This window comes from Strix uralensis, chromosome 2 (genome assembly GCF_047716275.1).
Source record: "Strix uralensis isolate ZFMK-TIS-50842 chromosome 2, bStrUra1, whole genome shotgun sequence".
NCBI lineage: Eukaryota > Metazoa > Chordata > Aves > Strigiformes > Strigidae > Strix > Strix uralensis.
Genome location: NC_133973.1, coordinates 138,840,499 through 138,864,492, shown reverse-complemented (window position 1 = coordinate 138,864,492; position 23,994 = coordinate 138,840,499). Strand labels below are relative to the sequence as shown.

At 71.4% G+C, this 23,994-nt stretch overlaps 3 protein-coding genes across 9 annotated transcripts; 2 read left to right on the top strand and 1 right to left on the bottom strand.

Moving 5' to 3' along the window:
- Positions 1-6,860: 6,860 nt before the first annotated feature.
- TIMM10B (translocase of inner mitochondrial membrane 10B) lies at positions 6,861-7,680 on the bottom strand. The gene is made up of 3 exons (XM_074860717.1): positions 7,553-7,680; positions 7,270-7,365; positions 6,861-7,182 (listed from the first exon to the last, which is right to left on the bottom strand). Exons 1-3 carry the CDS (start codon positions 7,589-7,591, stop codon positions 7,006-7,008), a joined length of 312 nt encoding a protein of 103 aa, XP_074716818.1. The 5' UTR covers positions 7,592-7,680; the 3' UTR covers positions 6,861-7,005.
- Positions 7,681-7,724: 44 nt separating this feature from the next.
- ARFIP2 (ARF interacting protein 2) lies at positions 7,725-12,974 on the top strand. 4 transcript variants are annotated; one of them, XM_074860715.1, is made up of 9 exons: positions 7,725-7,825; positions 8,519-8,626; positions 8,721-8,829; positions 9,546-9,641; positions 10,161-10,273; positions 10,357-10,578; positions 11,045-11,202; positions 11,297-11,471; positions 11,887-12,974. In XM_074860715.1, exons 2-9 carry the CDS (start codon positions 8,528-8,530, stop codon positions 12,040-12,042), a joined length of 1,128 nt encoding a protein of 375 aa, XP_074716816.1. In that variant the 5' UTR covers positions 7,725-7,825; positions 8,519-8,527; the 3' UTR covers positions 12,043-12,974. The 4 variants fall into 4 exon arrangements, with proteins under 4 accessions (XP_074716816.1, XP_074716815.1, XP_074716814.1 ...); XM_074860714.1 differs by having other exon boundaries at positions 9,531-9,641; XM_074860713.1 differs by having other exon boundaries at positions 9,522-9,641.
- A 3,474-nt stretch (positions 12,975-16,448) lies between these two features.
- On the top strand, positions 16,449-23,660 carry TRIM3 (tripartite motif containing 3). 4 transcript variants are annotated; one of them, XM_074860710.1, is made up of 12 exons: positions 16,449-16,558; positions 17,141-17,294; positions 18,746-18,983; positions 19,334-19,485; positions 19,559-19,739; positions 20,210-20,933; positions 21,013-21,116; positions 21,192-21,359; positions 21,434-21,602; positions 22,678-22,748; positions 22,824-22,964; positions 23,096-23,660. In XM_074860710.1, exons 2-12 carry the CDS (start codon positions 17,164-17,166, stop codon positions 23,246-23,248), a joined length of 2,232 nt encoding a protein of 743 aa, XP_074716811.1. In that variant the 5' UTR covers positions 16,449-16,558; positions 17,141-17,163; the 3' UTR covers positions 23,249-23,660. The 4 variants fall into 4 exon arrangements, with proteins under 4 accessions (XP_074716811.1, XP_074716810.1, XP_074716812.1 ...); XM_074860709.1 differs by having other exon boundaries at positions 16,451-16,480; XM_074860711.1 differs by lacking the exon at positions 16,449-16,558 and having other exon boundaries at positions 16,996-17,294.
- Positions 23,661-23,994: the final 334 nt, after the last annotated feature.

Genomic DNA, 23,994 nt, shown 5'->3' with positions numbered 1-23,994 from the left:
GGCCTGGCCAGCACTGAGCAGAGTGGGATCATGACTTTGTTATCTCTGCTGGTGATGCCTTGGTGATGCAGCCCAGCACCCGTTGGATTTCTTTGCCACTGCAGCAGCACCCTGGTCGCTCCTGCTGAGCTTGTTGTCCCCCAGGACCCCGAGGTCCCTTTCCCCAGCCGGGTGGAGCCCAGCCTGTGCTGCGCTCCTGGATGATGTGTTCCCAGGTACAGGACCTGCAACTTGGCCTTGCTGAACTTCAGAGGGCTCTTGTCAGCCCCCTCCTCCAGCCCAGCCAGGTCTTCCTGCAGGGTGGCTCTCCCTTCTGGAGTGTCCACTGGCCCGCTCAGCCTGGCACCATCAGCAAACATCATCGGGGTACGTTGATCCCGTCATCCAGATCCCTTGTGGAGGTACTTTGTTATCTATGGAAGCAATTGGGAACCCTCTTCAGCACCCCTGGAAGAACACCTGGTTACCTGTGTGATGAAGAGTCCATAAAACCGGTCAGCCACGCTTTGGGTACAAGTCCTGGTCTGTGCACTTGTATCCTGAGAGGGAAACGTCTCCAGCAGCACAACCACCCAGCGATGAGGCTCGGGAAGGTTTCGCCCTCAGGCAGGAGCCACACGAGGTGTGTAGCGCTGGGCCGAGCAATGGGCAGGGACAAGAGGGCCCGTGCTGGCGGCTGGGCAGTCCCTGACCGCAGCGTAACGTGTCAGAGCTGGCTCCGCGCGGGGGGCACGGGGGTCGGGTCCGACACCCCGCGGGGCCACGTGGCACCGGCTGTGCCGGGGGGGACGGCACGGGGAGGGGGCGGCTCCTCCTCGGCGGGAGCCACGGGGGTCTGGGGAGGCTCAGGGCAGCAGAGGAGAAAATCAACCGGGAGAAAAGCGAGGCCGGACCGACGGCGGGTCTGCTGCGTGGGGCGGCGAGCCTGCAGCCACGGCAGGAGGAATCTCTGGTGCCTGGAGTGGCTCCACGCAAGCCCGGGACCTGCAAAGCTGACAGACACCCCCGGGTCCCCTCCGCTGTCCTGCCAGCTGCCGGGCTGCGGGGCTGCCCCCGGGATTCCCGCACCCTGCCGAGGCTTTCCGTCGGCAATCTGACCAGGAACGGGGATTCACACCCGTGCGTGCCCATGGGAAAACGATGTAACCGCTGTTAAAGAGCCCAGCGTCTCTGTCACAGCGCCTCGCTCTGTCAGGGGTGTCTCGGGACCGTGCTCTCCGAGGAAGAGGCTGCAACCGGTGGGAGAAATGCTGTCCCGTCACGGGAGGGCTCCATCTGTATGCAGCACAGAACCAACCATCACTGGCGCGCCTGCAACGCTTTCAGCCACACATTTCAGCCCAAACGGTGCTGCAGGTCCCTCTCGGGGCCGGCGTGTGCTCCGCTGCCTCCCCACCCGCGAGCCGGGGCAGCCGGGGCCAGCAAGGAGCTGACACCGCGACGGACTCTTCCCGCAGCGGGGGAAAGCCCACGTGAAACTCATCAGGAGGGAATTTTTCAGACAGAAGAAACTTGTAAAATGTTTTCCAGTTGCTTTAAGTGCAAAGCTGCCGGTTCTTGGAAGGAAGGATAAGAAGTTCAGAAGGATGCTGAGCGTTTCTAGAACCAAACACGCCTTTGACAGCAGCAGACCTCAGCAACGCGCCCCGCGCCGGGCGGGTTTTGTTAAGCTGCGTTCGGAGACAGGCTGAGGGAGCGACTCCTGCCCCGCTCGCTCCGAGCAGGGTCCTCCCCGCCAGGGGAACCCAGCCTGCCGCATGCCCCCGCCCTTCGCCGCCCTCCAGCCCTCTGCCAGGCTGAAGGGGACTGTAAGGAGGTTTCTTTAGTCCTCGCTGTGGCCTTTGCTCCTTCTCCTAACCCTTGATTTGCTCTTTGACCGCCCCTGAGCACTGAAATCGCTCTCAACCCCCAGAGCTCTGGCTCCCCAATGGCCCCGCAGGGTCTCTGTGGGCAAGTGGTGGCCCTTGGCTGCCAGACCTGCTGCCTGCCGGGACTGGCCACCCCAGTCCGTCCGAGCGGGGTCCGTGGGCAGCGGGGAGCAGCCGTTGCACTGTCCCCACGCCGTCCCCGTGCCCCACGTCAGCCTTTTCCCTTCCGAGCATCAGCATGCGCCCGGGGCAGCCTGCAAACGGCGTTGCCCGCCCGGGTGGTCCCTGTCCCCGAGCACAGGGAGGGGACACGTGTCAGCTGGAGCTGGGACGGGGTTTGGCTCCTGCCCTGTCCCCTCCCAGCAGCAGCCGGGGGCTTCTGCTCCAGCCTGGGGCTGCATCTGGCAGCACTTGAAAATGTTTCTCAGGTGACGCCGTCCTGCTCCGTGTCACTGAGGATAAGGTCTGGCCCGACGGAGGAGGGGACTGGAGGGAGAAAGGAGATTGTCTTTACTCTGAGCCCTTCTGAAAGCCTTAGGGAGAAGCAGAAAGGATAACGTCACCTGCTCGCCCTATCTTCACCTTTCCCTGCGCAGCAGAGGAGCTTTTCAAGGAACCATCGCCGTCCAAACCGTGGCATTTGGAAGCAAATGTGATGCTGGGGCCCTGCTGGGGCTCTGTGTTTGGGGACGTTGCCCCTGTGTCTCGCAGCAGGCTGGGCTCTCCTCGCCCTCCCTTCGGGCGCTGGCCAGGGGTGCAGGCCCGTCCCTGTCCCCCGCCCGGGCGAGGGGCTGCTGCGTCGGCTGGAGGAGCCGTGGCCGGACACGGAGCGGTGACACGAGTGTGGCGGGGCAGGGGCGTGCCCAGGGCTTCAGAGCTGAGCTGGCAGAAGAGGAAAAGTCCGTGGAGTGGCTGGCGGCAGGGCCCGGCTCGGGAGCAGAGGAGATGCCCCGGGGAAGGGGCTGAGGACCGGGCACGAATCCGGCTGCGGGAGAAGGAAGAAAGTGCCAAATGTTGGTCTGGGCCGTCAGCCAGCAGCAGGACGTGCGGCCAGGAAGGCCCTGGAAAAATATCAGAGTAGCCGCTGTTACGTGACAAGGCTCCAGCGCGCTTCGGGTTTCAGCATCTGCAACAGCTTAAACGTGGCAGATGGGAGCTCCACGGTGACTGCGGGAGAGAGGGGAACTGCGCTGCAGCAGTCCCTGCCCCCCCTTCCCCTTCCCTTTCCGATTTCTCTTTCCCCTTTCCCTTTTCCCCTTCCCTCTCCCTTTCCCCCTTCCCTTCCCCTTTCCCCCTTTCCCCTCTCCCCTTTCCCCCTTTCCCTTCCCCAGTAAACGCCAGGTGCCAAGGGCCGTGCTCGGTGACTGGAGTTCGTATTTCAAAGGGACAACAAACAGACCCGGGGGGGGCCCCAAGTTCCCGCTGTATTTGCCACCTCCGGCCCTTCTCACACTGCTCGTCCCAGCAGCTTCTCCTGACCCCGAGCAACTGGGGGTGGTGCGGGGCAGCACGCCCCTGACTGTCAGGGGTGGTAAGAGAGGAGTTAAACCAACCACGGACGACTGAGAATTCAGAAAACGCCCCAAAGTTTGGTTAATCGTGGCCAGAACTGGAGCCTGTGCAGCCCCCCCTGGGTCCTGGGGAACGAGTGGCTCTGCAGGACGGAGCCGCTCTCCCGTCCCGCTCTGTCCAGAGGGCAGACGGAGCCGTGACGCCCTCAAACCCTGGAGGAACCTTGAGCCCCTGGAGGAACCTCAAACCCTCGAGGAACCTGGAGCCCCTGGAGGAACGTCCCGCAGGCAGCAGCTCGCGGCCGGGAGCTGCGCAGATGGCTGATGCGGTTCCAGCCCTGCTCCGGCCGGACCCGACGCTTCTTGCAGGAGCCAGTCCTGGCCCCAGTCGCCTCCCGCAGCCTTTGGAGCCATCCCGTGTCCTGGGCAGGACTTGTCCCCCCGCACGGACCCGACGGGGCAGGAATCCACGGCCACCGGGGCCCACCACGGCTCTGCGGAGCAGCCCGGGAGGCGTCAAGCAGATGGTGCTCAGAGGGGCCGGGGGGTCGCAGCCCAGCTCAGCTCGGGGGCTGCGCCGGTCACCGTCCCCCCGCCCCACTGCCGCCCAGGGAGTCTCTGCTCCGAGCTGGCTGCGGGTTTAGCCAGGCTGTGCCAGGAGCCGGGCCCAGCCCAGGCCGCGGGGCTGAACCAGAACATGGAGAATTGCTGGTGGACCCTCAAGAAAAGCTTCTTCACCATCAGGGCGGTCCCAGGTCACAGCGGGGTCGGGGCGAAGGGAAGCCCCGTCCCTTGGGATGTTTGACGCCTGCCTGGACGCGACCCTGGGCCCCCTGCCTGGGGCTGGGCCCTGCAGGGACCCCTCCCTGTCGGGCCACCCGCCGCCTCGGGGGACGCCGCTCAGGGGACGCCGGGGCATGGGCGGCTCCGCAAACGCAGCGGCCGCTCGTGACGCTGTTCCAGGAGCCCGGCGGAGCGCCAGGAGCGCAGGGAGGAGGCAGCCAACGTCCCCTGACCTCCATGGGCGGGTGACGAGGACGCTGCAATGCCACCGCCGCGCCTGCCAGGAGCTCAAATCTGTCGGTGAGGCTTCCCCTTTGTGGTGTGCTGGGTGCTGGCCACCTGCCCCATAGCAACCCCGCAGCCTCCCTGGGCAACCTGCGCCCATGCCCGGCCACCCTCGCTGTGGAAAAGTTTTTTCGAAGTGGAATTTCCTGGATTTCAGTTTGTGGTGTCTCCATCCTCGGAGACATTCGAAAGCCACCTCACCCCAGGCCTGGGCACCCAGCCCGGGGTGGCCCTGGGGGGGCAGGGGCTGGACCCCCACAGGTACCCGCTAGCCTCGGCAGCTTCGTGATTCCCTTCTGCTACCGGGAACCACCGCGGAGAGCCTGGGCCCAGCCCCCCGCGCTCTCACCCGCTGTTCACACACGCCCGTGAGATCCCAGAGGTGCCTCCTCCCCAGGCTGCGAGCGCTGCACCCAAACCGGCAGATTTTTATGATTCGATGATTTAGGTGTCACCCTGCCAGGACGGGACCTCTCCAGTGCGCTGGGAGTGCTGCTGAGCCCTCCCCACCCGGCAGGGGCTGTGCTACAACCAGAGAGTCACGGGTTAGTCAGGCTGGAGAAGATCATCGAGTCCAACCACGAACCTCACACTGCCAAGGCCACCACTAAACCATGTCCCTGAGCACCACATCTACAGGTCTTAAATACAGGGACAGTGACTCCACCACTTCCCTGGGCAGCCTGTTCTAGTGCTTGACAACCCTTTCAGTGAAGAAATTTTTCCTAATATCCAACCTAAACCTCTCCTGCCTCAACCTGAGGCCGTTTCCTCCCATCCCATCACTTGTTACTTGGGAAAAGAGACCGACCCCCACCCTGCTCCAACCTCCCGTCAAGGAGTTGTAGAGGGCCATGAGGTCTCCCCTCAGCCTCCTCTTCTCCACACTAAACCCCCCCAGTTCCCTCAGCCGCTCCCCATCACACCTGTGCTCCAGACCCTGCACCAGCTCCATTGCCCTTCTCTGGACACGCTCGAGTCATTCAATGGCCTTTTTGGAGTGAGGGGCCCAAAACTGAACCCAGGAATCGAGGGGCGGCCTCACCAGTGCCGAGCACAGGGGTAAGATCCCTTCCCTGTCCCTGCTGGCCACGCTAGTGCTGATACAAGCCAGGATGCCATTGGCCTTCTTGGCCACCTGGGCACACTGCTGGCTCATTATCAATCAATCCCCCCCAGGTCCCTCTCTGACTGGCAGCTCTCCAGCCACTCCTCCCCAAGCCTGTAGCGCTGCTGGGGGTTGTTGTGGCCCAAGTGCAGCACCCGGCATTTGGCCTTAGTGAAACTCCCCCAGTTGGCCTCAGCCCATCGCTCCAGCCTGGCCAGGTCTCTCTGCAGAGCCTCCCTACCCTCAGCAGATCAACACTCCCACCCAAGTGGGTGTTGTCTGTGACCTCACCAAAGGGGCACTCGATCCCCTCGTGCAGATCACAGATACTGGACAGACCTGGCCCCAGCACCGAGCCCTGGGGAGCCCCAGTTGTGACCAGCCACCAGCTGAGTTCCATCCCACGCTTTGGGCCCGGCCATCCAGCTGGTTTTTGACCCAGTGGACGCCCGTCCAAGCCTCGAGCAGTTTCTCCAGGAGGACGCTGTGGGAAACGGTGTCCAAGGCTTTACTAAAGCCCAGGCAGACAACACCCCCAGCCTTTCCCTCGCCCACTGCGCGGGTCACCTTGTCAGAGTAGATCGGGTCAGTCAGGCAGGACCTGCTGTTCACAAACCCGCCCTGACTGGGCCTGGTCCCCCCGTTGTCCTGTACGTGCTGCGAGAGCTGCCCCACAACCTTCCCTGACCTCGAGGGCAGGCAGCCTGTAGGTCCCTGGATCCTCATTCTGGCCCTTCTTGTAGGTGGGTGCCACATTTTCCCGTCAGCTGGGACCTCCCCAGTGAGCCAGGAGCGGTGGTAAACGATGGGAAGCGGCTGGGTGAGCAGCTCCACCAGCTCCCTCAGCATCCCGGGGCGGGTCCCGTCAGCCCCGTGGATGTGTGTGTGTGTCTGAGGGGGGTAGCAGGTCACTAACCATTTCCCCTGGGATTATGGGGGCTTCATCCTGCTCGCCCAGCACGCTGGGCACCCTGAGAACAAGGGGTCTCCTGACGACGGAGGCAATGCAGGCATGAACCCCTCGGCCTCTCCCCCGCCATGCCCTGAGCAGTCCCAGCGTGGCAGCGCCGGAGCGAAGCGCCTCTCGCCGGTCCCTGCCCCGTCCTCGCGGCCCAGGGCCAGGGCCGAGCGCGTGTACACCCGTCCCTGCAAAACGGTCACTAAAACGGACAAATGAACGGTGACCTGGGAAACCCGGAGCCACGTGGGTGCTGCTCCCGCGGGTGCCACCGGGGCGGGGGCTCGGCGAAGGGGCCGGGGGCCCAGTCCCTTGTGCCACTCCCTCCCCGCGTGAGCAGCAAGACGTTAACGAAAAAATGTTTTATTAGCCCTAGGAAACGCTTCCCTAGAGACACAGCCTGGAGCAGGAGCCCAGCGCTGCGGGGACCCCCCCGGGTGTTCCCCCGCATGGAGCAGCCCTGCGCAGCGCCCGGACGTTCCTTCTCCCGCGCTACGTGCCCGCACCCCCCGCCGAGGGGTCGCCCCGGGGGTCTGGGGGTGCCCCGGGCCCCTCCCGGGCGGCCTGGCCGCGGCGCTGGACGATGGCGGGCATCAGCGCCACGTAGGCGCTGACCAGGCGGTGGTTGGCGCGGAGCAGCTTCCCGGCACAGGCGTCGAGGCAGGACTCCTGCGGGACGGGATGGGACGGGACGGGATGGGGGGTCAGGGCGGCGAGGGGCACCCCCAGCCCCGCCGGCCGCCCCCGGGGCCTCACCTCGCGCCCAGTGAGCAGCCGGTAGTTGAGGTTGGAGACGCAGTGGCGGAAGCAGAGCTCGGTCAGGCGGTTGTAGACCAGCAGGAAGTCCCGCAGCTGCGGGCGGGGCGAGGGTCAGCCCGCTGCCCGCCAAGGCCCCCCCGGAACCCCCCGGGACCCCCCAACGCTCCGACACCCCCCGGAACCCCCAGAATTCCCCGGCCCCCCCGGCATCCCCCAGACCCCCCCGAACCTCCGGAACCCCCCAGCCCCTCCCGGCTCCCCCCGGCCCCGCCGCCCTCACGCTGCGGAGCTGCTGCTGGTGCTCGGCCACCGGCTCCATCCCCCGGCCCGGCCCGGCCCCCCCCGAGGTCGCCCCCCCCCTCCTCGGGCCCGGGCCCGGGCCCGGCGCTTCCGGGCGGGGCAGCGCCACTTCCGGCCACCGCTTCCGGTCGGTGACGTCATGTCCGGTCCATCTCCCGGCGGCCCGCGCGCGCCGTGACGCCACTTCCGGCGTGTCCCGGGCCGAGGCGGTTCGCGGCTGCGGGCGGGGGCCCGGGCCCGGCCGGGGGCGCAGGTGGGCGGGGGTGGGGCCGGGGCCGGGGCCGGGAGCGGGCGGCGGGAGGGGCCGGGCGAGCCCGGCCTGCGGGGCAGCGACTGCCGGGGCCGGGCCCGGTCCGCGCCCGGGGGGGCCGTGCCGAGGGCGGAGCAGCCGGGCGGGGGCCGCGGCCGTCCCCGCTGCCCCCGGGGCCAGGACGAGGCACGCGGGGGGGTCCCGGCCCCTCTCCCGGGAGCCCGCCCCGGGCGGCTCCGTGGCCCCGGAGGAGTGGGCCGCAGGCGGCCTCTCGGCGCTGGGGGGTCCCCGGGGCCGGCGGAGGTTTGACGGGGGAGCGGGCGGGGGGCGGGCACCAGGGCCGCGGGTGCCGGCCCGGCCGCGCTTCTCCCCGGAGCGGGGCAGGGGGTCGCGGCGGGGCGGCAGCGTCCCCGCGGCCGGGGCCCCTCCCGGGATCCGGGTAACGGAGCGAGCGCGGACACCGGCACCGCCCGCGCTGGAATGTGCTCGGACCGGTCCGGGCACAGCGCGGCCCCCGCCGCCTCCCCCCCCCGCGGCCGGTGCGGGGCCGGGCTGCGGACGTGGCTCTTGGCTCGGTTCTCCCGGGCCCTGCGCCAGGAGCGGCCCCGCGGCTGGGCCCTGGGTGTCCCGGGGCGGGGGGGGGGGGCGGGGGCCGGGGCAGTGCCAGGGCTCCAGCGCAGCGCCGTGTCCCGGCAGGCCCGGAGGATGTCGGACGGGATCCTGGGCAAGGCCGCCACCATGGAGATCCCCATCAGCAGCAACGGGGACACCGGCAGCCTGCCCGAGGACGACGGCCTGGAGCAGGTTGGTGCCGGGTCGGGGGGATGCTTCCCAGCGGCGCGGGGCCTCGGGAGGTGCTGCCTCCGGGCCCGGCTGCCCGCGCTCCCCCCCGCTGCAGGACCTGCAGCAGGTGATGGTGTCGGGGCCCAACCTCAACGAGACCAGCATCGTCTCCGGCGGCTACGGGGGCACGGCCGAGGGCATCATCCCCACCGGCGCCATCAAAGGTAGTGGGGCCGCTCGGGACGGGGAGCCCGACACAGGCAGAACCTCAGCCTTCAGCCCCGACTGCGGGGGACGGCGGCTCCTTCCTCTTCCTCCCTGCGGGGCCCTGAGGGTCCCGCTGACCTGGTGCTCCCCACACACGGGAGGGCCGGGCCGGGCGCATGGGACCCCCCGGGGCTGCGGCTCGGGGCGCCACGGCAGCTCGCAGGTCCTTCCTCTGGCGGCGAGGAAGACAGCGGTGTCCCGTCCGTTCCCTGGCGCCGGGGAGCTCCGGGGCCGGTGTCATGCCGCCGGGAGCGGGGCTGGGCGGCTCCAAGCCCCGCGCTGCCGCTTCCATCCTCTGCCCGGCGCCGAGGCCGTCCCGGGGTTGCGGCAGCGCCACGGGGCAGCTCTGGCACAGCCGCCTCGCTCCTCCGCTGTCCCCGGTTTCAGCAGGCTCTGCCCCAGGCAGCTCCTCCTCCTCCTCTTCCTCCTCGCAGGCAGCTGCAGGGGGGCCCGGTGACCCGAGCTGGTGGGGGGGGAGGGATCCCCGGCGTGGGAGGTGTCCATCCGTTTGTCCAGCCCCGTCTTCTGACTTCCTGTCGCACTCATCAGCTCCCGTTGCTCTCCCCCGCTGCCGCCCTGCCTGCACTCATCCTCGGCCCCTGCCCTGCACACCCCCCCTCCCCATCTCCCCTCGCCCCTCTCTGCTCAGCGCCCGCAGCCCCTCCCTTTCCAGGCTCTCTTGTCCAACCTCACCCACCCCGAGGACCGTCCGTCTGCCCCAGCGCCTCTGCCGCCAGCAGGATGGCCAGCCGGGCCGCTGCTTCAGCAGGTACTGCGGCCGCCCAGCCCCCCAGCTGCCCCCCCACAGGCCCCCCCACCCCACCTTTGGGCGCCCAGGCAGTGCCGGCGTCCCTGGGAGCCACCCCACGGAGCCGCGGGCTCTGCCCAGTGCTCGCCTCCCCCTGCCGCCGCGCCAGGGCCTCGGTCCTGGGGCTGGGGGAGGCAGAGGGGGCAGGATGGCGCTGCCAGAGCCCTGGGGGGTGCCCGATGCAGGAGATCCTGCAGCGAGGGGCCCGCCTGCGCTCTCCCCCAGCCCGCCCGGCGCTGCGAGGGGCCCATCTGCAAGAGCCGGGGCTGGCGAGAGGCAGGGCCGGGGCCGCTGCCAGCGCCTGGGACCCCCCCGCAGGGCTGGCAGCAGTTTTTGTGCCGCTCACAGGCCGTGAGTCTGTTGCCCGCGGGCTCCTCGCGGTGCCCTGAGCCCTCCGGGCGCAGCCGCGGTGCCCCGTGGCTTTCAAGGGGAGCGGGGCCCCGCTGAGCCGCGCCGCGGGGGGGGCTGTGTCCGTTCCAGGCTCCGGGCTGCACCAGCCCCACCCCAGCCCCGCCGGGGGGGAGGAGGTCGTCCGCGGCATCGCCGTGGAGAAGTTTGACATCGTCAAGAAATGGGGCATCAACACGTACAAGGTGCGTCCCCCCCGCCGCCCTGGCACCCCGGGGAGCGTCTTGGGGCACCGGGCCCCCCCCGACACCCCCCCCTCGCCCCGCAGTGCACCAAGCAGCTGATCTCGGAGCGGTTCGGCCGCGGCTCCCGCACCGTGGACCTGGAGCTGGAGACGCAGATCGAGCTGCTGCGGGAGACGAAGCGCAAGTACGAGTGCGTGCTGCAGCTGGCGCGGGCGCTCACCAACCACTTCTACAGCCTGGTGCAGACGCAGCATGCCCTGGGCGACGCCTTCGCCGACCTCAGCCAGAAATCCCCCGAGCTGCAGGTTCGCGGGTGGGGAGGGGAGTGTGTGCGCAGCCGGGGTGGCTCTCGGCTCCCCAGCGCCGCGGGGGCAGCGGGAGGTTGCGGGGAAGGTGCTGGGTGAAGGCCATGGGGCCGGGGGGAGCACGAAGGGCCATGTCCCAGTGCCAGCGTGTAGCCCCCGGGGCCAGGAGGGTGGTGGGAGGAGTTCGGGGGGGGGTCCCCTCGCTGTCCTGGAGCCTCTTCATGGCCCCACATGGCCCCTTCTCAGCCCCTTCCCCATCCTGTGGCCCTTCCCGGCCCCACACGGCCCCTTCCCAGCCCCACTCGGCCCCTTCCAGGCCCCACACGGCCCCTTCCCAGCCCCACTCAGCCTCATGAAGAGGCTGGGACATGGAGCCACGCGGAGCCCCCGGGACCGGGAGGGTGGTGGGAGGAGTGGGGGGGATTCCCCCTCGCTGTCCCGGAGCCAGACTCGTGCTCCTCTCCAGGAGGAGTTCGGTTACAACGCGGAAACGCAGAAGCTGCTCTGCAAGAACGGAGAAACGCTACTGGGGGCCGTCAACTTCTTCGTCTCCAGCATCAACACGCTGGTGAACAAGACGATGGAGGACACGCTGATGACGGTCAAGCAGTACGAGACGGCCAGGTGGGATGTCGGCGGGGGCCGGGGCGGGGCTGGGCTCCTGCCGGCGGGATGTGGGGGGCCAGGGTGTCACTCCGAGCCCCGCCGTGCCCCCCAGGCTGGAGTACGACGCGTACCGCACGGACCTGGAGGAGCTGAGCATGGGCCCTCGCGACGCCGGCACCCTGTGCCGCCTGGACGCAGCCCAGAGCCAGTTCCAGAGCCACAAGGACAAGTACGAGAAGCTGCGGGCAGACGTGGCCATCAAGCTCAAGTTCTTGGAGGAGAACAAGGTGGGGAGGGGGCCGGGAAGGGGCCGTGTGGGGCCAGGAGGGGGCCGTGTGGGGCTGGGAGGGGGCTGCAGCATGGGGAAGGGGCCGGGAGGGGGCAGGAAAGGGGCTGTGTGGGGCCAGGAAGGAGCTGTAAGATGGGAAAGGGTCCCTGTGGGGCCAGGAAGGGTCCATGTGGGGCCAGGAAGGGTCCTTGTGGGGCTGGGAAGGGGCCCTGTGGGGCCAAGAAGGGGCTGAGAAGGGCCTGTGTGGGGCTGGGAAGGGGTCACAGGTTGGGGAAGGGGCCCTGTGGGGCTGGGAAGGAGCTGCAGGACAGGGAAGGTTCACGGGGCGCAGCATGGGGGTCCCTGCTCCTGCCCCTTCCCGGGGCAGGGATCTGTCCGTCCGTCCGTCCGTGTCTGACCCCCGGCCCCCCTAGATCAAGGTGATGCACAAGCAGCTGCTGCTCTTCCACAACGCCATCTCCGCCTACTTCGCCGGGAACCAGCAGCAGCTGGAGCAGACGCTCAAGCAGTTCAACATCAAGCTGAAGACCCCCGGTGCCGAGAAGCCCTCCTGGCTGGAGGAGCAGTGAGCCCCCCCCGCCCCCCCGGGGGCACCACGGACCTCAGCTCTGGCCGCGGGTGAGGGGGGGACGCGGCCTGGGCCCTGCCGGGCACCGGGAAGGGTGTGGGGGGGGGGCCGGGGCTCCCCCCATCCCACCTCCCCCCTCGGGGCAGAGCTCCCCTCGCACGGACCCCCCCCGGCACCGCGGGAGCCCCCCCCGGGGCAGCAGATGCCTCCCTGGCTGGGGCCGAGTGCCCCGGACCCCCCTACCTGCTGTGGGGGGGGTGAGACACCCCCCAACTCCCGCTCAGCCTCCCGGGGGGCAGGATGGGAGTGATCCCCTCCACCAGCCCCCCCTACCCGGGGTCCCTCTGCCCTGCACCAGCAGCGTTAATTTGAGAGAAGGGGCGGCTGCCCCCCCCCCCCATCCCTCGGGGGGCCGTGGCTGCCAGCCGGGGCTCCCCCTTCCCTCCCAGTTTTGGGGTTCCTCCATCTCCCCCCTGGTGCTCCCCGGGCAGCTGCTCTTGCACTCCACGCCCCCTGCCCCCCCCCCCTCCCAAAGCCGACCTGGGGGGGCCCCCCCCCACATCACACTACACTCCCCAGCACGGGGCGGGGGCAGCCCTGGGGACCCCCTTTCCCTGGGCTGGAGGGGGGGGTCGGGGGTGTGGCCCCCCCGGGGCTGGGGGGCTGCTGCTGGCGAGTGCGGGGCCGTGACACCCCGGCAGCGGGAGCTGGGGAGGCTCGAACCCAGGACCAAACGCCGGCCACGGCCCCCCCGCAGCACTTGGGCACTTTCTCCTCAGACAAAAGTTTGTTTTTCTTGCTAATTTAATCCCCGGTAATTTAATGTCTGGACCTGACCCCCCCCTCCCCTGCCCCGTTTCCTGGTGAAGGTCTGACCCCCCCCTCTGCCCCCCCCGACTTCTGTAACCCCCAGAATAAAGCGGTACGGATCTGCGGGTGTGTGAGCTGCGGGGGGGCTGAGGGGGGGGGCTGGGAGGGGGGAGGCGAGGCTGGAGCTTCCGGGGGGGCTGGGGGGGCTCTGCTCCTGCCACACACACCCCCCCCCGCTGCTCCCCGAAAATCTCCCCGGGGCCCCCGGCCGCTGCCCCTTGCACCTTCACGGGAGCGACTCCCCCTGCCCCGCAGCGGGGGCTCAGCGGGTCCGGGGGGGTCTCGGCACTGTCACTTCGGTCCTGCCGGTAGTACCGGGGGGGGGGGGGCACCCGACCCGCCGCGGGGTTCCCCTTCCCCGGGTGCCGCCGCCCCGACGAGGCCACCGGGCACCCGCGCCGCCCCCCTCCGCCGGGACGGGGTGGGCTGAGCAGCGAGGGCGGCCGGTGCCCCCCCACCCCGCCCCGCTCCCGTCCCGACCGCGCCCCGCCGCCCCCCCCGGGGCCTCCGCCGCCCCCCAGTGGGCACCCCCTGACACCCCCGGGGCACTGTCCCACCCCCCCCAACCTGCACCCCCCGGGGACGGGACTCCCGGGGTCCCACACACGAAGGGGTGGGGGGAGACACCCCTGTGTGCCCCCCCCCCTTGTCCCCAGGGGTCCCGGCGGGGGGGGACGCTGCGGGCACCTGCCCCCCCCGCCCCGCGGTCCGCACACCGGTGCGGGGTGCTGCCGCGGGGCCCCCCGGGGAGAGGAGGGGGTGTTACCCCGTCGGGGGGGTCACCGGTACCGGACGCGGCCCCCCCCAGACCCGTCTGGGCGTTGGGGCCGATCCTGGCGCGGGATTTCCCCGGCGGGGGGGTCCGGAGCGGGAGGTGCTGCCTGGGCCCCCCCGCGGCTCCCACCGGCCCTCGGGCGGCTCCGGGCGGGGCCCCGCCCTGCCCCCCCGCAGCACCCACCGTCCCTGTGTCCCTCCCCTGGCTGCCGCCCCGGCTCTGTCCCGGCTGTGGCCACCAGCCCGCAGAGGGGCCGTGCCCAGGCCCAGCCGGGCTGTCCCGGGCCACCCCGGGCTCTGCGGCGGCTCCTCCGCCCGCCGGCTACTGAAGGCCCCGGCCCGGCCACCGACCGCGTGCGGGTGGCCACCACCGGGCCAGCACCCGGGAGCCGCGGGCGGCCACCGCCGGAGCGGGGCTCGCCGGGGCACCCCCCTGTGTGGCACCTGCGTGTCCCCGTGTCCCCCCGTGTCCCCGGGCCCGGACCCCCCGTCCCCGCCCCCCCCAGCCCCGTCCGCCCTCGAGGGGGGGGGGGGGGTTTGTCCTCGGGGGGGGCGGTTCGAGTCCCCGCCGCGGTCCCGGCCGGGGACACAGGGGGACACGGGGGGAACACGAGGGGACACGCCGCGCCGACGGGGAGCCCCGGCGCTGGGGGTGCCCCCCCGGGGGTCCCTCGCCGCCCCTCTCCCCCCCAGGAGGTGCAGAAGAACCTCCCGGACGTCCCCGGCCTGGCGGCGAGAGCGTCCCCGTGTCCCCGAGGGGGACCCTGCCCGGGGGTGGCACCCGCCGGGGGGGCGGGGGGGGGGCCGGGGTGACGCGGGGACGGACGGACCCTTCCCGCTCCCCCCCGCCCGGGCCAGGCTCTGCTTTACGCCTCCCCGTCTGGTTTTTGCTGAGGATCCCCCCCCCCCCGCTCCGCTCAGTGGCCGCACCGGCCCCCCCCAGCCCCACCGTTGCCCCCCTCAGCCCCACCGTTGCCCCCCCGGCCCCCGGCGCGGTGCTGGCCCCTGGCCGCGTCCCCCCGCCCCTCACTGCGCCCTTTGTCGCTGGGCCGGTGCCAGGCGACGCGGGGGCCGGGACCCCGTCACCCCCCCGGGGGGGCCGTGCCCGGGCTGGCCACCTCCCGGCCAGCGCTGGCCACTCCGCGGGGCTGCTGGTCCCGGCTGGGGGATACGGGGGGGGCCCGATCCTGCCTGGAGCGTGATCCGGGATGGGGAGTGGAACCGGGGGGGGGGGGCCGGGGGTGTGTGTGTCCCCCTGCTCGAGGCAGGGGCAGCGGTGGGGTCACTCCAGGCTGCTCACCCCCCCCCCAGATTGTGTCAACCCCGTGCCTGCCCCGGGTCACTTGTCACCCCCCCCACACCCCGCGTGAACCGTCCGAGCTCAACCCTCCGACTTGCCTTTGCCCCCCCCCCCCAGGTTGCCCACCCGCCCCCCCCACCCCATAACGCCCCTCCGTGGGGGCCAGAAGGTGACAAAATCCTCCGTGGGGTCCCCCTCCGCGTTGTCACCCAGCACTGGGGGTGGCTTCCCCCCCATCACCCCCCCAGACCCCCGCGACCCGCCCAGCCGGTCCCTCGGGGCGGTTGGGGACAGTGTGTGTGTGTGTGTGTCCCCCTCGTGTCCCCCCCCTCAAGGCCACGACACCCACGGGGACCCACCCGTGTCCGTGCAAGGGGACACCCCCCCCCTTCATTTTGGGGTCCGCCAGCCCCCCCCTCCCCACTTTAAGGGGGGACACAGCGGGGCGGGATGCGGTTGCCGTGGCGACAGCCGGGTACCCCGGGATGCAGGGGGGCGCGCCCGGAGCCCCCCCCCACTGCAGAGCCACAGCCCAGACCCAACCATTCGCGCTGGGGGGGGGGTGGGTCCCGCTTTCCCCTCCCCCCTCTCCGCGGACACGCGGACCCCCCCCCCCCCGCGGACCCCCCACTCGGGAACGGCGACGCGTCGCCGTTCCCGAGTGGGGGGTCCGCGGGGGGGGGTGTGTTTTCCGTGGGGGAGCGGGGAGGTGGTGGAAGCGTGTGACCCCCCCGCGCGGCCGTGGTGCGGCCCGGGCTGGCAGCTGCTGCCCTGCCCATCCCTGGCGCAGTCCTGCCGCGCCGGGCCGGGCCGAGGATGCGCGGGGCCGGCCCGCGGGGGGGGCTGCAGCGAGGAGGGGGCTGCGTGGGGGGTGAGTGGGGGTGACACGCTCGGGGGGGGGCACGCGGGGGGGGGCGGGGGTTGTGTCGCTGCGCGGAGGGGGCTGGCAGGGGGATATGGGGCGGGGGGCGGGATCGGCCCCGGCGGGTGGGGGGGGGATAGGGGCAGCACGGGGCGGGGGGGGGGACACGCAAGGACAAGGGGGGTGGGGAGGAAGGGTGGGGGCCAGGGACAAGGGGGGTGGGCGCAGCGTTGGGGACAAGGACGGGGGGGGGCGGTGCAGGGACAAGGGACACACACACACACACACACACACACACAGGGCCGGGGGCGGGGGGGGGACACAGCAGGGGGGGGGCACACCCCGGGACACAGCGGGGCGGGATGCGGGGCCGGGCCGTGCCCGCAGCATCTCGGCGGGGCCCCGCAGCCGCTGCGGCTCCGCGGGCCGGGGCTGCCGCTGCCCCCCCCCGTGTGTGTGTGTGCGTCGCCGTGCCCCCCGCCCCCCGCCGTGTCTCCCCCCCCCCCCCCGCCGTGTCCCCCCGTCCCTGCCCGGTGCCCGGTGCCGCGGGGGCGGTGCCGTCGGGGCGGGCGGTGCCGCACAATGGCGGCCGGGGCGGGGCCGGGGCCTGGAGCGCGGGGCCGCCGCAGCGCCGTGAGCGGGGCCGGGGGGGGGACACCCCGGGGGGGGGCACCCCGGGAGGCGGGGGGGGACCCCGCCATCGTCCGCCGGGTGCGGGGCCCCGCGGGGGGGCGGCGGGGGGACCCCGGCTCGGGAGGGGCGGGGGGGGCGGATGGGGAGTGCTGGGGGGGGTCAGTGGGGCTGGGGGGGGTTGCGCTGCGGGGCGCAGGGCGGAGCTGTGGGTCAGAGGGGTGTGGGGCTGCGCCCGGGGACCGTGGCCACGGGGGGGGGCAGGGGCGGCCGGGGGGGGGGCGTGGGGAGCTGTGGGGGGCTCTGTGTGGCCGTGGGTCGCTGTGGGTCACTGTGGAGGGTCGCGGGTCACTATGGGATGCCACGGGCGACCTGGGGGTCTGTGGGTCACTCTGGGGGGCTATGGGGGGCCGTGGGTCGCTGTGAGGCACTGTGGGGGGCCGTGGGTCGCCATGGGGGGCTGTGGGTCACTGTGGGGGGCCATGGGTGGCCGCGGGGGGCTGTGGGTCGCTGTGGGTCGCCGCGGGCCGTGCCCCACTGCCCCTCGTGTGCAGGCTGACGGGGCTGGGGACTCTGCCATGGGGGGTGTGGGTCGCTGTGGGTCACTGTGGGAGGCCGTGGGTCGCCGTGGGTCCGTGGGTCACCGCCGCCCCCCGTGCGCAGGCTGAGGGGCCGGGGACGCCGCCATGGCCCGGCGGGAGCCCAGCGCCAGCCCCGTGGTGCGACAGATCGACAAACAGTTCCTGGTCTGCAGCATCTGCCTCGACCGCTACCGCAACCCCAAGGTGCTGCCCTGCCTGCACACCTTCTGCGAGAGGTGGGCGCCGCCCCCGGGACCCCCTGAGCCCCTCTGCATCCCCCCTGCACCCCTTCTGCGAGAGGTGGGCGCTGCCCCCCGAGACCGCTTGAACCCCCCCTGAAACCCCTGAGCCCCCCCTGCATCCCCCTGCACCCCCCTGCACCCCTTCTGCGAGAGGCGAGCACTGCACCCCCTGACCCCCCCACACCCCCCTGCACCCCCCTGCATCCCTCTGAGCCCCCTGAGCCCCCCTGCACCCCCCTGAGCCCCCTTGCACCCCCTGCACCCCCCTGCACCCCCACTGCACCTCACTGTACCCCCTCTGCCCCCCCTGCACCCCCAAACCTGCAGTGGGAGCAGAGCCGCCCCCCCTCAGCCCCCCCCTCACCCCAACACCCGCCGTGGGGCAGCTGGACCCCCCTGCGTCCCCCTGCCCCCCCCTCTGCGCCCCCCACTTCTCCCCCACCGTGGGCTGATCCGCTGGGGGTCAGGGGGGGCTCTGCGCTGATCTCTGCTCTCTCTGTGCCCCCCCCGCCCCCCCAGCCCCTTCCCCCTCCCGTCTGTATGTCTGTCCACCCCTCCGGGCTCTGGCAGGTCCCGTCCATCTGTCCTGCCGTCTGTCCGCCCCCCGCCCCCGCTCCTGCACCCGGCTGTGCCATGGCACGGCCCCTCCTGTCCATCCGTCTGTCCATCCGTCCTGCTGTCCGGCCGTGCGGCCAGCCCCAGCCCCCCCATGGGCTGCCCTCCTGCTCGTCCGTCCGTCTGTCCCGCCAGCCCCCTCCCTCTGCTCCTGGCCCCCGCGCCCCAGCGTGCCGCAGCGGAGCTCTCCTGTCCGTCCATCCGTCCGTCCCGCTGTCCGTCTGTCCTGCCAGCCCTGCGCTTTGCTCCTGTGCCCCAGTCTGCTGTGGTGCAGCCCCCCTGTCCGTCCGTCTGTCCGTCCTGCTCCCCGCCTGCCCCTCCAGACCCGTTCCCCTGCTCCTGCCCCATGTACCTGACTCCTCCTGTCCGTCTGTCCTGCTCTCTGCCCCCCCAGCCCCTGCCTGTGCTGCTGCGCCACACACCACAGTCCCTCCTGTCTGTCCGTCTCTCCATCCTGCTCCCTGCCTGCCCCTCCCGTCCCATCCCTCTGCTCCCACCCCATGTACCCCCGCCCCTCCTGTCCGTCCGTCTGTCCCGCTCCCTGCCTGCTCCTCCAGCCCTGTCCCTGCCCCATGTACCCCAACCCCCCCGTCCGTCCGTCTGTCCATCCTGCTCCCTGCCTGCTCCTCCAGCCCCATTCCTCTGCTCCTGGCCTGTATCCCCAGATCCCTCCTGTCCATCCATCTGTCCATCTTAGACCCTGCCCCTCCATCCCCCCCCCGCTGCTGCCCCACACCCCACCCCACCCCTCCCGTCCGTCCGTCCGTCCACGTGCCCCCTGCCCCGCCCCGTGCGGCTCCTGACCCTCTGGTTGTCCCCGTTCGCCCCAGGTGTCTCCAGAACTATATCCCGCCCCAGAGCCTGACCCTGTCCTGCCCCGTGTGCCGCCAGACCTCCATCCTGCCCGAGCGCGGCGTCGCCGCCCTCCAGAACAACTTCTTCATCACCAACCTGATGGAGGTGCTGCAGCGCGACCCCGACAGCTGCGGCCCCCACCCCGGCCGCGGCCTCGACCCCGTCAGTGCCGTCACCGGGCAGCCCCTCTCCTGCCCCAACCATGAGGGCAAGGTGGGTCACCCCGGCAGGTGTCGGGGGGGGCTGTGGGGGGCTGTGGGGGGTCCTGGGGGGGCTATGGGGGTCCAGGGAGGGCTGGGGGGGGGCTGCAGGGGGTCCTGGGGGACTAGCGGGGGTCCAGGGAGGGCCGCAAGGGGCTGGGGGGGCTCAGGGGGTCCAGGGGGGCTGGGGGGATCTGTGGGATCTGCAGGGGTTGGGGGGTCCAGGGCGGGGCTGGAGGGGTTCAGGGGATCTGGGGGGGCTGCAGGGGTCCATGGGGGGGCTGGGGGGGGGGCTGTAGGTGCTCGGGGGATCTGGGGGGGCTGCAGGGGTCCGTGGGGGGGTCCCTGAGCGGGCGTGCGCAGGTGATGGAGTTCTACTGTGAGCCCTGCGAGACGGCGATGTGCCGCGAGTGCACGGAGGGGGAGCACCGGGAGCACGTCACGGTGCCGCTGCGCGACGTGGTGGAGCAGCACAAGGCGGCCCTGCAGCAGCAGCTGGACGCCGTCAGGAGCAGGTACGGGCCGGGGGGGTCTGGGGGGGCCAGGGGTTCCCTCCGGCAGCGCCCACCCCACAGCGGCTCCCCGCAGGCTCCCGCAGCTGGCGGCGGCCGTGGGGCTGGTGTCGGAGATCAGCCAGCAGCTGGCGGAGCGCAAGGACCAGGCGGTGTCGGAGATCGGCGGCACCTTCGAGGAGCTGGAGGCGGCGCTGCGGCAGCGCCGGGGGGTGCTGGTGCGGGACCTGGAGGCCACCTGCGGGGCCAAGCAGAAGGTAATGGCGCCGTGACCCACGGCATGGTGACCCATGGCATGGTGACCCACGGCACCACAGCCCACGGCACCATGACCCACGGCACAGTGACCCACGGCACGGTGATCTATGGCACAGTGACCCATGGCACCCATGGCATGGTGAATCAAGGGCACCACAGCCCACGGCACCGTGACCCACGGCACCGTGACCCACAGCACCGTGACCCACGGCAGCGCAACACCGCTGCTGTGGGCAGCTGGGCTCTGGGCGTGGTGCGCTGTGGTGGGGTCCGTGTGGGGCTGTGTTGGGGGTCCGTGTGGGGCTGTGTCGGGGGTCTGTGTGGGGCCGTGTCGGGGGTCCCTGAGGAGCCGTGTCGGGGTCCGTGTGGGGCCGTGTTGGGGTCTGTGTGCCGCGGCGGGGCCTGTACACAGCCGTGTCGGTGGCCAGGGGCGCGGTGCCGGCGGGGGTGACGCTGCCCGTCCCGGCAGGTGCTGCAGGCGCAGCTGGACGCGCTGCGCCAGGGCCAGGAGAGCATCCTCAGTAGCTGCGCCTTCACGGAGCAGGCGCTGCACCACGGCACCGCCCCCGAGGTGCTGCTGGTGCGGAAGCAGATGAGCGAGCGGCTGAGCGAGCTGGCCAGCCGCGCCTTCCCCGAGCACCCCCACGAGAACGCGCAGCTCGACTACGTGGTGGAGACCGAGGGCGTCCGCAAGTCCATCCTCAACCTGGGCGTGCTGATCACCACCAGCGCCACGGCCCACGAGACGGTGGCCACGGGCGAGGGGCTGCGGCACGCTGTGGTGGGGCAGCCCTCCTCGCTCAGCGTCACCACCAAGGACAAGGACGGCGAGCTGGTGCGCAGCGGCAGCGCCAGCCTCCGCTTCCAGGTGACGGCGCCCGACGGCGCCGCGGCCGAGGCCGAGGTGCAGGACAACAAGAACGGCACATACGAGCTGCTCTACACGCCCCGCGCCGAGGGTGACTTCCTCCTCTCCATCCTGCTCTACGGGCAGCCCATCCGCGGCAGCCCCTTCCGCGTCCGCGCCGTCAAGGCCTCTGACGTGCCCCCGTCCCCTGACGATGTCAAGCGCCGCGTCAAGTCCCCCAGCAGCGGCCACATCCGGCAGAAGGCCGTGCGCCGGCCCTCCAGCATGTACAGCAGCGGCAAGAAGAAGGAGAACCCCATCGAGGACGAGCTCATCTTCCGCGTGGGTGAGCGGCGGGGTGGGGCGGGGCGGGGGGGGGCCCTGGGGGGCAGACGGGCCCCCCTGACCCCCCGCCTGCGCCGCAGGGAGCCGCGGCCGGGAGAAGGGCGAGTTCACCAACCTGCAGGGCATCTCCACATCCAGCAGCGGCCGCATCGTGGTGGCCGACAGCAATAACCAGTGCGTGCAGGTAGGAGCGCGGCCCCCGCCCGGCCCCGGCGCGGCCCCCCCGCCTGGCTGAGCCCCCCCCTCCTCCCCCCAAAAGGTGTTTTCCAACGAGGGGCAGTTCCGGCTGCGGTTCGGGGTGCGGGGCCGCTCCCCCGGGCAGCTCCAGCGCCCGACCGGCGTCACCGTGGACATGAACGGGGACATCATCATCGCCGACTACGACAACCGCTGGGTCAGCATCTTCTCCCCCGAGGGCAAGTTCAAGGTGAGGCCGGGTTGGAGCGGGGGGGCTGCGGCTCGGCGCCCGGCCCTGACCCCCCGCCGTTTCTGTGGCCGCAGACCAAGATCGGGGCCGGGCGGCTGATGGGCCCCAAGGGCGTCGCCGTGGACCGCAACGGCCACATCATCGTGGTGGACAACAAGGCCTGCTGCGTCTTCATCTTCCAGTCCAACGGCAAGCTCGTCACCAAGTTCGGCAGCCGTGGCACGGCCGAGCGGCAGTTCGCAGGTACCCGCGCTGGGAACACCCTGCGGGGGGCCCTCCGGGCCGCCATGGGGAGAACCACGCGCCTCGCCGACGGCGCCCGGCACCACGCTGCAGGTTCTGGGCTCTGGGGCTGGGGCTGGGCTCGAGGCTGGGCTCTGGGTGCTAGGCCGGGGCGCTGGTTCAGGGCTTTGGGGCCTGGGGTCGGGTTCTGGGCTCTGGTTCGTGTTCTGGGCTCGGGTTTTGGGTTCCAGGCTGGGGCGCTGGTTCCAGGTTCTGGTTCTGAGTGGGGTCCTGGATGCAGGTTCTGGTTGTTGTTCTGGGTTTGGATTCTTATTCCAGGTTCCAGGCCAGGGCGCTGGTTCTGGGGTTTGGGTCCTGGGTTCAGGTTCAGGGCTCCGGTTCTTGTTCCGGGCTCAGGTTTTGGGTCCCAGGCTGGGGCTCTGGTTCTGAGTTTGGGTCCTGGATGCAGGTTCTGGGCTCTGGTTCTTGTTCTGGACCTGGGTTCTAGGCTGGGCTGCTGGTTCTGGGTTTGGGTTCTAGCCTGTGGCTCTTGGTTCTGGCCTCCAGTTCCAGTTCTGGGCTTGGGTTTTCATTTTGGGTTCTAGGCCGGGGCTCAGGTTCTGGGTTCAGTTTCTGGCCTCAAGTTCTGGGTTCTGGGCTTCTGGTTCCAGTTCTGGGCTTGGGTTTTAGTTCTGGGTTCTAGGCTTGGCCTCTGGTTCTAGATTTGGCTTTGGGGTTCAGGTTCTGGCTTTGGCTCCTGGGTTCAGGTTCTGGGCTGATGGTTCTTGTTTCTGGGCCTGGGCTGTGGTTCTGGGTTCTAGGCTTGGCCCTGGTTCTAGGTTTTGGTTCTGGGTTCAGGTTCTGGGTTGGGCTCCCGGGTTTGGGGCTCCAGTTCTGGGCTCAGGCTCTGGGTTCTGGGCTCTCTCGGTCCCTCCCCGGGGGATCCGCTCCCCCCCCCCAGTGCCGCCCTCACCGCCCGCTCCCGCCGCACTGACTGGGCACCGGAACCCCCCTGCGGTGCTGACACCCCGCCCCCCATCACTGACCCCCCCGCCCTGACGCCCCCGCCCTGACCCCCCCGCACTGACCCCCCCAGGTCCCCACTTTGTGGCCGTCAACAACAAGAACGAGATCGTGGTCACCGACTTCCACAACCACTCGGTGAAGGTGGGTCCCGCCGCGGGGGCGGGGGGCCAGGGGGGGGTCGCTGCCTCCGTGAGGTGACCCCCCCGCCCCCCCCAGGTGTACAGCGCGGACGGCGAGTTCCTGTTCAAGTTCGGGTCCCACGGGGAGGGCAACGGGCAGTTCAACGCCCCCACGGGCGTGGCCGTGGACGCCAACGGCAACATCATCGTGGCCGACTGGGGCAACAGCCGCGTGCAGGTACGGCCGGGCCGGGCCCTGCTGCGGGGGGGGACCACTGGGGTGTGCCCCCCCGTGCTGCTGGGGAGGGGGCTGATCTCCCTGATTTACCCCCCGCGGTGCCGGGGGGCTGATCTCCGCTCCCCCCCCAGGTGTTCGACAGCGCCGGCTCCTTCCTGTCCTACATCAACACGGCGGCCGACCCGCTGTACGGCCCGCAGGGGCTGGCGCTCACCTCCGACGGGCACGTGGTGGTGGCCGACTCGGGCAACCATTGCTTCAAGGCCTATCGCTACCTGCAGTAGCCACCGCGGGGGGGACGGGGCCCGCGGGCCCCCCCGCCCCGGCAGAGCCCCCCCCCCCGCCGCCCCCCGCCCCAGCCTTCATGTGCACTTTATCCCGGGGAGGGGGCGGCCGGACCCCGGGCCGGGGGCGAGGACGGGGCCGGGGCTGCCGGGGGGGGGTCCCTGTTGCTCCGCCCCCCCAGGGAAGGCGCTTGGGAGGGGTGGGGGGGCCCCCCCATAGCCCCCACGGGGGCTGCTCGCCCTCCACCCACCTCACCGGCCCCCCCCGCCCCGGCTCGAGCCCTGGCCGTGGGGCGACCGTGCGTGCCTGCTGGCCCCCCCCCGGCGGGGCTGGGGGGGCCGGGGGCGCTGGGGGGGGGGCTGCCGCCGCACGCTGACGAGCTGTATGTACAAATAAAGTATTCTGGAAGTACCCGCCCCCCCCCCGCACTGCCCGTCCCCGGGGGGTACGGGGGGGGCCTGGCACCGCCTGGCGCCGGCACTGACCCGTGTCACCGGGACTGGGTCACACTGGGCCGGACTGGGAGGGGGGCTGGGCCGGACTGGGAGGGGGAGCTGGGCTATACTGGGAGGGGGGCTGGGCCGGACTGGCCCCGGCAGCCGGGGGGGGCCGTGTACCCCAAGATGTGCACCCCAAGGGGGCAGCGCCCTGACACCCCCCCAGCTGGTGTCCCAGCTGCCCCAGGCAGGGAGCCAGCACAGCTGCCTGTCCCTGCGCGCTCCTGCCTGTCCCTGCCCGTCCCTGC

What these genes read in the sequence shown, in the direction of transcription:
- TRIM3 (XM_074860710.1), top strand. Translation starts at nt 17,164, where the DNA reads ATGGCCCGGCGGGAGCCCAGCGCCAGCCCCGTGGTGCGACAGATCGAC. An exon ending in GCAATAACCAGTGCGTGCAG is followed by an intron (nt 21,117 to 21,191) that starts GTAGGAGCGCGG and finishes TCCCCCCAAAAG; the next exon opens with GTGTTTTCCAACGAGGGGCA. An exon ending in GGCCGAGCGGCAGTTCGCAG is followed by an intron (nt 21,603 to 22,677) that starts GTACCCGCGCTG and finishes TGACCCCCCCAG; the next exon opens with GTCCCCACTTTGTGGCCGTC.
- TIMM10B (XM_074860717.1), bottom strand. Translation starts at nt 7,591, where the DNA reads ATGGAGCCGGTGGCCGAGCACCAGCAGCAGCTCCGCAGC. An exon ending in ACCAGCAGCAGCTCCGCAGC is followed by an intron (nt 7,366 to 7,552) that starts GTGAGGGCGGCG and finishes CCCCGCCCGCAG; the next exon opens with CTGCGGGACTTCCTGCTGGT. An exon ending in GGCTGCTCACTGGGCGCGAG is followed by an intron (nt 7,183 to 7,269) that starts GTGAGGCCCCGG and finishes CCCGTCCCGCAG; the next exon opens with GAGTCCTGCCTCGACGCCTG.
- ARFIP2 (XM_074860713.1), top strand. Translation starts at nt 8,528, where the DNA reads ATGTCGGACGGGATCCTGGGCAAGGCCGCCACCATGGAGATCCCCATC. An exon ending in AGGACGACGGCCTGGAGCAG is followed by an intron (nt 8,627 to 8,720) that starts GTTGGTGCCGGG and finishes CCCCCGCTGCAG; the next exon opens with GACCTGCAGCAGGTGATGGT. An exon ending in GGGGCATCAACACGTACAAG is followed by an intron (nt 10,274 to 10,356) that starts GTGCGTCCCCCC and finishes CTCGCCCCGCAG; the next exon opens with TGCACCAAGCAGCTGATCTC.